The sequence below is a fragment of the Thermobia domestica genome, chromosome 1 (genome assembly GCF_964235325.1).
Source record: "Thermobia domestica chromosome 1, izTheDome1.hap1.1, whole genome shotgun sequence".
Taxonomy (NCBI): domain Eukaryota; kingdom Metazoa; phylum Arthropoda; class Insecta; order Zygentoma; family Lepismatidae; genus Thermobia; species Thermobia domestica.
Window position 1 is genome coordinate 296,219,041 of NC_137454.1, and position 15,308 is coordinate 296,234,348.

Consider the following 15,308-nt stretch of genomic DNA (forward strand, 5'->3'; position numbering starts at 1 on the left):
AAGGAGATTCATGGTCATAACATAACGGTGCGCTGAGTAGACAGCGCATGTTCAGCTAGTCTATGTATTAAAATGTTAGTTTTATATGTTTGTCTCCAAAGAAAAGTTATGTTTGTCTGATCCTTTCGATAATGAGATCTCGAAAACCACAAATGCTAAAAACGTGCCGCTTTCCCTGGTCGATTTAAAATTTTGTGTAGGTTGTCCAGTTCTAATTGAATATTAAAAAAAAATGGCCATTATTTCTTTATTACAATATTTAGGGGTGTACTGGAAGTGTTGAAATTTTAAGAAAGTAAAGCATCATATCCTACGAGTTATACATCCCAACACCACGTATTTGTATACAGGGGTTGTATATCAGGCATTTGTTTCATGGCCAAAGATGAATCTTTATTGTTTGTAGTGTCTTGCCCAATGAACACCATGTATGACTGATATTATAATTAATTGTGTATGTAATGTACGAGGGCTATCCAGAAAGTAGATTACGTTTTCGTCTGTGTCCGCTAGGGGCGGGGCTAGCGCGGCCATCTTGGGGTCAGAGCGTTGCGCAGCTCAGTCGGCATCTAGCCGTGCTAGTGAGAGGTTCGTGCTGTGCTCCGTTAAGATACTGTGACGGTTTGAAATGTCTGCGTTAATTGAAAATCCCGCGAGCTGCGAGGTGCGTGCAGTAATAAGGTTTCTGACAGCAAAAAACTGTAAACCGATAGAAATCTATCGGCAGCTGTGTGAAGTGTATGGGGACAACATTATCACTGAAGGTGGAGTGCGACAGTGGGTCATAAGATTTAAAAATGGCCGAACCAATGTTCACGACGAAGATCGAAGTGGGAGACCCAGCAAAGTGACTGCCGAACTTGTCGAAAAAGTCGATGTTAAAGTCCGTGAAAATCGAAAGTTCACAATAACGGAACTTTCTTTGAGTTTTCCACAAATTTCGCGAAGTTTGTTGCACGAAATCATCAGCGAAAAGCTTGGTTACCACAAGTTTTGTGCAAGATGGATTCCAAAAATCTTGACAGAGTACCACAAAAATCAGCGAATGGCTGCAGCGTTGCACTTTTTGGACGCCTACAATAAGGATGGTGACTCTTTACTCGATCGCATCGTTACTGGTGACGAAACATGGGTGAAACACGTGAACTGTGAAACGAAATTGCAATCAATGCAGTGGGGGCACACAGGTTCTCCCCAAAAACCCAAGAAATGCATGCAAACAATGTCGGCAAGGAAGATGATGGCGACTGTTTTTTGGGACAGAAAAGGTGTGATTTTGGTGGACTTCCTGGAAAGAGGCACTACAATAAACGCTCAAAGGTATTGCCAAACTCTGCAAAACCTCAGAAGAGCAATTCAAAACAAGCGCAGAGGAATGTTGAGATCTAAGATCTTGTTGATTCACGACAACGCCCGGCCCCACACGGCAAATGTCACGCGTGAAGTTCTTGAATCTTTTCAGTGGGAGTTGTTTCCTCATCCGCCGTATAGTCCCGACCTGGCACCGAGCGACTTCCACCTATTCCCAGCAATGAAGAAGTGGCTGGCTATGCAGCGTTTTGATGACGACGAACAGCTGCAAGAAGAGGTAACGAAGTGGTTGAAGTCGCAGGCGGCCGAATTTTTCGACGAAGGAATTTCCAAGCTCGTACATCGCTACGATAAATGCCTTAATTTGAATGGTGACTATGTCGAAAAGTAGTATTTGTGTGTGGCTTTCATCTGTATATAATAAAATTTGTTTCCTATACTTTGTTGATTTTTTATTCCAAAACGTAATCTACTTTCTGGATAGCCCTCGTATTTGCTTACTACATACTGAATACAAGAAGAAAGAAAACACTGATCATTCATGAATTAGAAACTCCAACCGGAAGTAGGCTCAAATCTTGCAAACGGTGCGAGATATTGAAGAAATAATCGAAAAAATGTCCCTTTTATGGGTACCCCTTGCCAATTTTTATCGAGATGTCTTTCACTTGTGTCTGAAAGGGACATGTACAGATGTAAGGAATGACAAGGAGTTTCATGCTCATATGTGAATGATGCGCTATGTAGAGAGCGCAGGGTCAGCTAGTTCCTGTTAAATCTGAATTGCTTTAATAAATGTGCAATGTAGTTATTATATTCATTAAAGAAAATGAGAATATTAATCTATTTTAATTATCTTTTAAAGAAGTTAATTTCTAGTCAAGTTTTGTCGGTAAATTATTATTAATTTTCATATTTTTTTTACTATAAAATGCTTACAGCATATTGATAAGGATATTAGTTCATCAGAAGATTGGAGTTTCTGGGACAGATTTTTATAGAGTAGTAGATGAAGCAGTGAAACTAATAATACAAAATTTAGATTTTTTTACATTAAGTAATGGGGAAAGTATGTGACTTGAGAATATCTTCTTCCTTTTCGATTTATTTTGACTGATTAATATTTTTATAAAAATAAATTTACGTAAATCAGGGTTTATTTCTATCTCTATGTAATGTATACATTAAAAAAAATGTATACACCTGAATGGATGTATGTTCGTAATGATAGAAATTTTTAATTTACAGTGAAACATGGCAGTAAAGAGAAGCATTCAATGAAGAAAAGTCAGAGCATTGGAGGTAAATAATATTTAGTTTTGTAGGTACTGTTGCGTCATTCTAGTCTAATATGTAATTAAAGTTGTTAAGCAGCGTTTGTTTTCGCATTGTTCTAGCACAAATATTGCTACTAGAAGATACGTTGACTAGAGTATATGATGTAATTACTAGACAAATTATATAAACCATTATCAAATAGATGGTTCCATTACTAAATAAAATCTTGATACAATAATAAAAGAAGACATGCTGTATCTGTATAGCTACGAAGTGTGTTGTTACGAATATTTTTCTGAACTTACAGAGGACATGTGAGAGGAAATTTGCAGCATGTCATTGCGAAAGTTATTGTAATTATGGGTGCAGAAGCTATAGCTATATTATGTTTCAATGCTGCTTTGGCATTAAAAGGAAAAACTGATGTATAAAACGTGAATGCAGTAAAAATCAGCAGAACCAATAAATTCCCAGGATTGTAGAAAAAATAGTATGATTGGCTATTGATATGTGTGAGACTATGGGTGCGTCTATATACATATTTGGAAATCACATATAAAATACAATAGGATTCGTTTCATAAGTATTCATTTAAATTATATTTTCTAAAATTACCTGCCATTTATTTCCTTTATTTACATAATGTTTCAGGTAAGTTTTGAAAATACAAGTATTTTTTTGATTACGTGAAATATCTCGTAAGGTTTTTTGATGACGAATGCTCATCAGTCACGAAGGCAAGCGATATATATATATATATATATATATATATATATATATATATATATATATATATAATATGATGTATAGGCCTATATCTACTAATGTATTGTATTTCTGATAGAGGCTTTGGGTTTCTTTCTGTCAAATAACACCAATAGTAAGATAAAACACTACTTTCATCGACTAATGAGACTTTTGGGAAGGGTTCTAAATAGGAAATGTTCTCTTTTACAGTGACGATCAGTACAAAGAAAGTGTACTTCCTTATATTGATTTCTGTGACTATTAAGTTTTTGTTTCTTTCTTTTCCTAACTTGCATATCGATATGATTATGCCTTTTTGTTGTTTATTAACTTTTACAGAGTGCATTCAGAAATCGTACTCTGATTGTATTGTAAGTATAATGATCTCATATGCATATGATTCTAAGTTATTATTTTTCTACATATGTATATACCATGTGTAGAATTTGGAATGTCTAATATTCATCGTGAGATTTTTCTGAAAAGTTTGGTCAAAATCAGTGTGTCTTCCTTGTCAGTTGCAAATAATGTGATTTATTTAGTCAAAATATTTTTGATGTTAACTTTGTTTATGTATGTACAGGCAAGCAAATATTGTGATCAAAGAAATTTGTATTGATAGATATTTTTTTCCGGAGTCGTTTTCGTTGTAAAAACATATTTTCCCAAATGTTATTTCTAGACTTTTTATCTAGTGCTTAACCAGATAAGCATTATATGTTAATGTGTTAGAAGGCAGTTCTGTTTGAATTTGTTTTTGACTTCTTCTCTAGTCTTGTGTGTGTGCCAATACCCACTTTTTTTTTTTTTTTTTTTTTTTTTTTTTTTTTTTTTTTAAGTGGTTATTGCGTTCATATTACAATAAGTTCGTTTAGGTCCAGAGTATTAACGTTGCAACGAAGTATGCAAATATTGTTCTGAAGGTTGTTAAACTGAATTGTTTGTAGTTAGAAGAAAACTCTCAGCAGTGTATTGCTGAAAAACACAGTGTGTTGATATGTTGTTAATTGTATCTTATTTTGTCATTTCAAAACCAGTAGATACTGGAGATGAGTTAGCAGAATGTCAGATATTCGAAATTTATTTTAATGATTGAAGTTTGGGCATTATTAGGGGAGTGAAATATTCATAGTAACCAACATAATTTTTCTCTCAGCGCCGTACTACACAGAATGTCGCGAAGATACGAAATACGATTGAGATTTGAAGTTTTCAGATTTTTTTTTTTTTTTTTAATTTGTACATCCATATATCTACCTTGTTTTTAATTTCTGGGATACAGTGGTTTCGACATGAAATTAGAGGAAAATATTAACCCCCAACTAAACAGTTAAACTCTCACACTGATGCATTTCACCAGCTTTTTGTATTACTGTAATATTCGCTTCGGATTGTGCGCTGTTTTAACATTGGCTTGTGGTTTTGCTCGTGATGCTCGTATGCTTGAAAGGGTTAAAAGATCTGTAACTCGCCTCTGCTTGCGCAAGGAAGGCTTCAAATAAATACTTAAAAATATATGTCTTTGTTTGCTGCAGTACTACTTAGGTATACGGACACGGGTATAGAGTTCATGACATGCCAAATGACAAATTTTGAGCATATAGGAATTAAATTTGGATAAGAAGCTAACTAATAATAAGCTGTCAGAATTGTAGATTAATTTTGATTGTGTGTTACTAAGTCATTAAATGACCCACAAAAGTGCTATCTTGTTCAAAAAATAAGAATTAAAATTACCATGTTTATATATATATATATATATATATATATATATATATATATATATATATATATATAAAATTTGTTCTTCCTCCATACCTCAGATAGTTTGATACATAAACGTCAAATGAAGATTAATGATAAAGTGCACTATATTATACAATTCTACGCAATACAATAGAATGCAAAGTTCCCATTACTATTATTATTATTATTATTAATAATAATAATAATAACAGGTTGTACATTATAGTGACGATATAATACTCATTTTCAAATCTCGAATTTTGAAATGTTTAAGTGGAATAACCAAATGTCGAATAGGTGGTATTTACCAAGTCATCTTCTGAATCTTTGATAAACACACGTGGCCAACACCATGCAATAGTTTTTACCGTTACAGTGTTACGAGTAATGTAAATTTGATGTGTGAAATGCACGAAAATGTCCCATATATACAAATCCACTTATGATTCGAAACCTACTTCAAGCAATAGGTCGCGTATAATGTAACCTCTGTTTGAGCCCCAGCCAGCCAGCCAGTCAGTTCAGTATAGCTCCGGTTGAACTCCAGCCAGTCAATTCAATAGTAATTGTTAGTTGCCAATATATATATATATATATATATAAAGATGCCAGTAATTGAAAAGGTTATTTTCTTAATATTCCGACATACGTGTTACATGAGACAGTTACTGTGTGTATATCCACAGGCGTATGTGACATTCCTGTGGCGGGACGGCAGGACATGGGCATTGTGCAGGTGACTAGGGGCTGTTGACTAATTACTTTCCCATTCTTTCCCCAGACGTAACATCATGATGTGTGACTAAACAGTTAAAGTGGCGCTAAAACAGCGGAATGTAAGATGCTTTTTTCTCGTCGTCGTGAATGAGATTGTATGTAATAATCACTGCCATACTGCTAATGCGATTTATCAGTTATCCTCTTCGCTAATCGTTCCAAAAACGCGAACACCTGGTTTGTTCGATATTGTCACCGTACACAGTCTGTATTCTCTGGTAAATGTCTGATGGATGAGTACTTCCAGCATACCATGATTTTATCCTTGAGCTAAACCTCCATTGTCAAGTCACACATCATCATACTGCGTCTGGAGAAAGAAAGCGAAAGTGCTTAAGCAACAGCTCCTTGTCACCTGGACAATGGATCAGTGGATGTTTTCATTTGATGGCACTTTATAATGTGGCTTCCACAATTCCTTATGTTTGCGAATTATTCAGTGTATTAAAAATAATTCCACTGTTTTGCGTTAATGTTGCTTTTTTATGTTTTTTTTTTCTTTAATGTAAATATATTACCCTGTAAAATAGTTGTGTTTACTTCGAGTGTTTTCTGTGATTTGTATTCATGTTCTCGAAAATAGTTATAACTTGTTAATTTAGTAAGAAAGGTCACATAACAGTTTTAGTTGGCTTTAGAATTGAAATACTTTCGGAATGTTTTTACTATAAATGACTGCAGTTAAATATATTATTAAGGGGTTTTAGTGTAGGAAGGGGAGAAAGCTATTGAAAGTATTATAGTACAAAATAGTTCTATATACGTGTGTGGTAAAAGATGATAATGTAACATTACAAAACTGAATATCTGTGTGGTAATATGTTATTTTTCTTATAACTTTCAATGCTTTACAGTAACTTGAACTAACATATATTTTATAATTAAAATGAAATAAGTTTTCTTCCAATTAAATATTCAAGTACACGATAAATTTAGGTACGTGTGTTCAGTAGAAAGACATTATTAGTACAATGTGATTTTCGAAAGTTCTGTAATCAAATTCACTTCTCATAAATAGCGATCATTAATTGTAGTCAGGCAATGGAGAAGTCAAATGATTGTAGTCATATTAGAGCCGACCATTCTGAATGAGGATATATAGGTTGATTACTTTATGATACGAAGAACTGTGAAGGTATTTTCAGGTTTTTCCTTTCTTCGTTTTTTTTCCTTTCGTCACTTCGGGAAAGGCCAGCCTGCTAATATGAAGGTAAATGTATACAGGTTGACGTTCAAAACTCTAGCAACCTCTGGACCCGACCAGTGCTGGATTTGTGAAAATGTAAAATTTCGGTTGATTATATATGCTTGCTGTATATTGAACAGAAAAATACTTGTACAGTTCTTTAAAGAAAGAAAATGAAACACTAAATGAAGAGCAAGTGAAATTTTAATATTCAGTAAATAAAAACAGTTCTGCAGAATTTTAATTCAACTGGACGAAATAGTTCCACCTCTTTTCTTTGCTGAATCCGTAATAGGACTATACAGCAGCAAGTAAATAATAAAACGAGAAGGAATGAGCAGGAATGCCTGTTAGCAAATGCAAGCAAGACTCAACAATTGATTATCGATTACAGCGCCGTCAAAACTTAAGTGGTACCTGCAGAGAACAATGGCGTTTCATGGCGTTAAATTTGAAAATGTGCTCCGAAATTCATGCTGAAAATCCGAAAGAAATGGATTATCGATGGACGGATTTTTTGAGTGTCAACTTGCAAAACATACATATATATATATGTATATAATTTCTGAATTCATCAATTTTCGCTTCACTCCTTTCTGAAGAATTGCAAGAAGTCATTTCCGACGGAAAACTGAAGAATACGAAGCAACAGAGTAATTGGATCCCACACTTATGTACCATTCGAAGTGACAGATAATATGTTGGAACCAAATGATGAAATGAAAGGAAGGAAAGAACAGTACATAAAACAGAAAATATTCCTTCTCCCCCCACAAAAAAGAGTAAAATTGGATGTTCTCTCATAGTAATGAGGCACAAATTTGCAAATTTTATGGGTGAAATCTGTTACCACACAATAACGAAAAGAAACTGAAAGTAATAACGGAATAATAGCAATATAAGCAAATATTCTGCCGTAATGGAACTACATACTGCAACATAATGTGTGAACTTCCCAATAAAAGGCTACTTGCGTTTATCAGTATTCAGTCACTATTGACAATGATAGTGACTGAATAACTCCTGCTTCAAACTTATTTCTGACATTTCAGTCAAATACAACGAACACAACATTTTAAACACATTTTTACAGATAAGTTAATACAATTCTGAGAGATGCTCTTCGAATTTCTCAGATTACTGCGTTGGCCCAGTTTGGTCATACGGCACTGAACTTGTTAATTCGTTCAGATTTTGTTGTATTAGCCTGTGACGCCAAAGCATCATAGATAAATATATCAAGATTTCTCTTAATCGACTAGAGCGGCGGTTACAAATATTAACATGTTAAGGGTATGATATAAACTAGTATTAAAATTATTCGTTATTCGAATGTTCATATATTCGTTTTCAATATTCGTATATTCCTTTTCAGTATTCGTATATTCGGTTTCAATGTTCGAATAATTATTCCTTATTCGAACAGTTGTTCGAAAATATTCGCTAACCGAATAATTTAAAGTTATCCAAATTCCAACAATTATTCGAATAACGAATTTTGTGTGAATATTCGAGTAACGAACATTCGAGGAATCCATTATTCAATTATTCGAATTTTAACAGCACCAATATAAACCTTGTATGCAAGAGCTATCATTTTGCTTTTCAGCTTAGTAGCTGAACAGAATAGCTTTAATTTTTTTAATCGTCTGAATATTTTTCAGAAGTACTAACTGCTGTAATTGAAAGGTGCCAATGTTCTTGAGTTTGTTAAATCTCAATAAAGAAATGCTGCAAAATAAGGCATAATATACACAAACATATTGTGCAGTTACTCAAAAAGGTCTAGTTACATTTACGTTACCATAAATACACTACTTGATGCAGGTGTTCCACTGTTGAATTATATGAGAATACTTTTTCTTTGTAATGTCCACTAGTAGAAAATGTCAATGCTTGGATAAATTTCTGTTGGTGCTTTTTATGCTAATACTTTTCTGCATTTGAGAATACTTTTCTAGAAACCTCATGGACGAATGTTTTAAAATAGTTCAGTTGGATTCAGCGTTCTCAAATAAAAAGCATAATTAGAAATGGATCAAAGTGTGAGCACTTCTGCTATTGGCGGCATAAGTGATACTTCCAAGATCCCAAGTGTGAAGTCAGTTTTCTCGTGATCTCATGGATAAATATGTTTAAAAACAATTTCATTGGATTCAGCATTCTCAAATTAGTGTAAAAAGTGCAATTAGAAATTTATCCAAGCATGGACACTTTTTACTGATTCTTTGTTCTGACACTTGCTATAAGATAAAATAATCTTTTCCTTGAGGAACTGCTTGTCAGTGAATAACGTCGAAAACATTGATTACTTAGTTTATAATAATTTGTACCTGCTAGATTATGATTTTGATGTTGTGAAAATAAGGTTTTGAATTTTTACTATTTTGAAAATAGAGAAAATTACAAGAAAACAATATTTGCTCCGTCATTGCGTTGAAAAAAAAAAAAAAAAAAAAAAACGTGCGTAGATCGCTTATAAAGACTTATTGTCTTCGTACGATAAACGCAGAAACTTTATTTCCATCCGTTTCTTCCCGTTGTAGGTAAGTGATAACTGTTACTGGATATCAGGCATCGAATTAAATATTACTTCCAGGGGTGTGGGTTAAAACGTTTTAATTTTGTAGACTTGTGTTTCTCTCCCTCCTTTCTCTGATCCATTTTATTTCTTTAAGGAAAGAAAGTGTAGTATTAAATAACGCTGTGATTACATTACGCCATGTCAGTATGTAAATAGCTATATTGTAAAAACTATATATTTTTTATAATAAAACTTATCAACAAAGTCATTGCATATAACAAAACTTGAATTACCTTTGCAACAAGAACATTATTATTATGTTGAAAGGAGAAAAGTGATTACGGGAACTCCGATTAACGCTTTCAACGTAGAAGAGAGTTAACCTTATTCTATACTTGTAGTTAACAGAATCACTGCACTTAAAATTCTTGTATAAAAACTTTGCGAGACGTGAAATTTGAAATAACATTTAAGAGCATGTTTTTCCTTGTGATGGAGGCGACACGTTCTTTCAATAGGAATTAGGACGAAAATCCAGTATCAAGCATCGAATAAAATTTTATGTAAATATATGTGTCTGAGGATCAAAATAAACTAATACCCGCTGGTGAGATACGCTAATTACTACTTTGATTTTAATATAAAATTTTTCTCGTATTGCTTCATTTTTTATTAATTATTATCAGTTGAATATATTATTAGTTTTCTCTCTTGTTGTTCATCTTGACAAGAAATAAGTTATTTTAAGTAATTCTTGAATTTTCTTTTTTAATTTGATTAACCTGTACTATAATTTTTGTTTCTTATCGGTAGCCCAGTAGCCATCCGCCCAGTATGCGTAGTCTCAACTTAGATTTTTGAGCTCTCTTCTGTTCGGGAGGCTCGGGTTCGATTTCCAGTTAAAGCTCATTTGGTTCACATCTCACGTTCAGCTGTAGATCCACGTCTCAAATAGCCTCGGTGCTGATTTCTGGTGGGGCTCTTATCTCACAAGGAGAAGGCAGACTTTGGTAAGTGAACTTCGGGGCTATTATTGCGAGGTGGTAGTGCACATTTAAAGAGTTAATATTACAAGCTGGTAGAGCGCAATGGCCAAAAATAACGGAGAAAAACAGTCTTTAAGATTTCTACTCGCTGCATATATCGTACGACGCGCAAACTTATAAAGTGTCGGAGTGGCAGAGTGAAAAGGATCTGCGACTGAAGTGCAAAGGGTCCCGGGTTCGATTCCCGTTCGAGTCACTTTTTTTTTTTTGTTTCTTGCTTCAACCAATCAAGTAGCCACTTGTAACTATAAGTAAAATATTAATATACCATATGTTCAGAATTAATTAAGCAATAGAAATTTTCAATTACTTGTGAAATCTTTCAATGTTCCATGTTATCTAGGAACAAAAACTAATCTCTTTCGTAAATATTATTGCTACCGCAGTCGTTGTGTAAAAAATATTCTTGAAGCTTCGTGTCTACATTTGTTAACAGTGTGCGAATTACAAGGGGAATGAGGGTAAAATCTCCTATGGTTATAGCAACATCCAGTATTAACAAAGGGGATTTCCCCCTCAACTCCTTTTAATTCGCACACTGTCAACAGACATAGACATGAAGCACCAAGAACATTTATTACACAACTACTGTCGTAACCATAATATAACTCGTGATATCAGTATATTTACGGAATAGATTAAATTTTCTTGCTAGTTAACATGGAACATTGAAAGAAAGATTTTACAAATGATTTGAAAATTTCTATTGTTTTATTCATTATAAAGATATGGTGAATTAATATTTTATTTATAGTTACAAATGGCTACTTTATTGGTTGAAGCAAAAACCAAAACAAAGATTGACTCGAATAGGAATCGAACCGGGACCCTTTGCATATGAGTCGCACACTTTCTTCACTCTGCCACGCCATTACTTGATATATTTGCGCGACGTACGATATATGTGGCGAGTTGAAAAGTTTTTGAAGACTATTTTTCTCCGTTATTTTTGCCCATTGCGCTCTCCCAGTTTGTAATATTAACTCTTTAAATGTGCACTACCACCTCGCAAAACATGGCCCCGAAGTTCACTTACCAAAGTCTGCATTCTCCTTGTCAGTTAATCTATACGAGATAACGAGGGAATGTAAAACTATAACAATATATAATATGAAGGTTATTAAAAAAATTATACTACCTCGTATTTTCATAAATATCGTCACAAAGTAATCAATATACGGACACAATGTGATGAGAGATACTGTAATATCTTAAATACTTTATCATACAGCAATATATTGTGAGCAGGAAACATCAGTCATTACTCAAAATGGCAACCTTTCACAGGCACACAAGCCCTTGTGTCTTCGTGGCCATGTATCAATTCCACTATGCATTGTTTCTAAAAGGAAATCTGTTAGTCCCTGCGTAAGATAGTGCTTCAAATCTCAACTTTATTGAGTTGTTTCTCGCAGCCCATCTGCAGTACAGCCCACAATTGATAGTCCACATCACTGAGGTCTGGACTAGCAGAAGGCCAATCAGACGTCAAAATGAATCTGACATATTCATCACCAACCACTCTGAAGTGCTCTTAACCTTATGAGTGGATGCCGAATCTTGCTGGAAGCTCCGGACCTGTCTACAATAGAGATGTGTTGAGATCCTTCAGTAGTCTCTCCAAGACAGTCTGCTGGTATACTCTGACTGATGTTTTGTCCCTTTCTCACGACTGTTTACTCAAAACACCTTTGACGTCTGCACCTGTACTAACAGTGAATTATGTCTTTCTGTACTGTGCAAAGAGGCGCTGTCCTTATCCACATAGTGTATAGCATGCCCCGATAGTTGTGACAGTACTTATGGTATTACTAGGTAGTTCTATCTATTAGAAAGTGCTTTATTTACCTACCTTTACACGTTATCGCATTCAACATAGTCCCTTACACAGCAACAAAGCGCTTCTGGCATTCCTGCCACTTCTGTAATATGTCCTCGAACTTTTCTTCAGAAGCGTGCCAAGCATGTGCGATTCACAGTGTCAACATAGTGCCAGAACGACAAACTTTGAGCGAGATATGCATCTAAGAAAAGATAGGGTGAGCGCGGAAGTGAGACCTTGTTCTGGCGAGAAACTCACTTGAGGGAAGCTCGATAACAACGTGAATTGTCGTCGTGAAGCATGCAGCTTTTGGTACATAACACACCAGTCGCTTTGGTCGAATATCTTCCCTCAGATGTCCTAAATCCTGATAATGAATCTTGCTCTTGACAACCGTGCCACTGGAAACGAATTTTTGATGGGCTATCCCGCGAGTGTCGCAAAAGACGATGAGAGTACACTTGATGTACGTTAACATGCTTCGCTCTTTTCGGTCGTGGAGATGGTGAGCTCTTTTACTGTGATTATTAATATGTTTATGGCAGTTATGCCCAGTTTAACACATAATTTGACGTCCACTCTTTCTTCCAACTTGATGCACATAATGAAATCGCAGGCGTGGTAACGCATGTGTTCAAAGTAGCAGTAGTTGCAGAGCTCAATGTACAGAGGACAATAATTCTTAGCATACTGATGTATGAGGGTCTGTGCTTCCGGTGACGCACGTACAATTCTGTACTGGCATCTGTGGGCGAGTTACAGAATTGGTCTTGAAATATTTTGGCAACACCTACAGAAATTGTAGAGCCCACTGCCTTATAAAAGTGTAGTGTATTCACTTTATTGGAAAACTTTCTGTAAAAGGAAAATATATTGAAACTTTGCAACACCCTCCTTTTTTACTTTTAAAAACCAATATAAAATTTATGGTAAATCAATTTTGAATTTCTGTTCAACATCCGCCCGTCACCTCAATCTCTGAGAAGGGGAAAAAAGGACGTATACCATCTCTTGGGTGCATACTTTTTGCTTTCATATATGAAATAATCATTTGAGAACATAGCATCCTACTTACATGACAATTTTATAGCATGTAGTTGCAGTAGCTGTAAATTGAGTCACGACAGCAGAATACTGCACAAATTTTCTGATCTTTTTTGTTCTCCAAAACTGTCAAATCAGACTATGATAAGGGTAGGGGAAAGAGTTAGGTTTTGACTTCTCAGTATCATTGTAGGAGACACTGGGAACTGGAAATTTAAGTGCTTAAAGCTACGAATTTTACTAACTTCGATTATAGGCGAGTGAGTATGCACACAGATTCACTTAAGAAATTGTCTAAAACAAATGTCACTGAAAGAGTTTACAATTCTTAATAAAGAGTAAATTTGATGGAAGACAGAAACTTGCAGTGAAATAAATTATGTAAAAATTGGTAAAAATTTTAATTTATTCTTTTTCTTCCGAGACAAAATACTCCACCTAATTTCGTATGATCACACTATTATGCACGTTTCGCATTGGTATCTTTCGCAAAAACATAGAGAAAAATAATAATCCACCTTAATGTTAAGTGACGACCCATCTTTTCGATCAATTTTTAGTGAAACAGTGGCGGTCTCTTAAATATAAGTTGCACTGTATGTTAAGGGATGCGTTTTTGAACGACACTACTACTACTCCTAGAAGTGAAGAATGTTCTTTTAAGTCAGTAGGTAAGGAATTTTAATTAGTATGTGTCGTTACCCATTTAGTGCTTGGTGGACAAACATAAACGTTAGCTAACAGATTGCGATACCTAAGGTCTACAATTTAATTCTTTCCGAATCGATAATAAATAATAAATACAAAATATCTTTATTTATTTATTTTTTATTTTTTAAAATTTTTTTTTAAGAAAAACTACAAATTTGCGAAGATGATGAAGCTGTAGGAACAAATTTATTGTGAAAGTTACGTGGATGAATCTTACCGATTCGATCATTTCCTTCAATAAAAGTGAAAAAAAAAAAAAAAAAGATAGTAATAAACTTTCCTAATACTTCCGTTACCTAATGTTGTTACTGCTCGGTTCATATTCCCCTTCCTTCATCAGTATGGGTGGCTTGTTCTGTTGTCGGTGTAAATAAGTGTTCCTCGGATCCCACAACCATGTCTCATATAACCTCGTTATCGAAAATGTATCGTAAACTCCCTAGGCAGATGTCGAAAAGTTGACGACTCAGTGCACCTTCTTTCAGCCAATTATAAATAATAATCATCATCTTGTCTACTTAACATGTATATCTTTAAGAATGATACAACTTTTTTGGGGATATGAATCAAGTGTTGCCCATCCAGAACTGTCTCAAACTAGCTTTCCTGTTGTATATTCTAGAACAGCATCTATTTCCTTGTTCGTTCTAATTTCCAGAAGATTGCATCTATTATAGTTCTCTATAACCGCATAAAACGGCAAAATATTAATAATAATAGTTAAAAATGAGAAGGAAAAGGAGGCCACTTATCATATTTCTGCTTAAACACTTGCAAAAATACATGTGTTGTTTCCTCATACCTTCCGTAATTCTCTTTTTATACGGGAAATTTCCGAAGTTCTATTAATTCATTTTGTATCAAACTTTTACAAGAGTAATAAACAATAAAAGATAACGAACATTTTCTTCGAATAAATTATTTTCGTGTTGACTACTTTAGTGACATTTAGAGCATTGTTAAACAAACATGACGACAGTGAACGATCCTTCTGAGCGTGTGGATGCACTGTTCAAAGTAAATATGTAAAAGTGCTCTTAATGTAAGCAATATCAATAGTTTCAGTTGTGCAGTTAATCTTGAAAATGTAAATGTATGGTAATACAATTATTGCAG

General features: G+C 34.4%; 1 protein-coding gene across 1 annotated transcript in view; it reads left to right on the forward strand.

Annotated features, from left to right (window-relative positions):
* The window catches only part of Nak (Numb-associated kinase), a 171,384-nt gene that overhangs the window by 106,389 nt on the left and 49,687 nt on the right, over positions 1–15,308 (forward strand). The window contains exon 13 of the mRNA XM_081726884.1: positions 2,560–2,613. Coding sequence (XP_081583010.1) covers positions 2,560–2,613 — 54 coding nt within the window. The remainder of the gene's footprint in view (positions 1–2,559; positions 2,614–15,308) is intronic.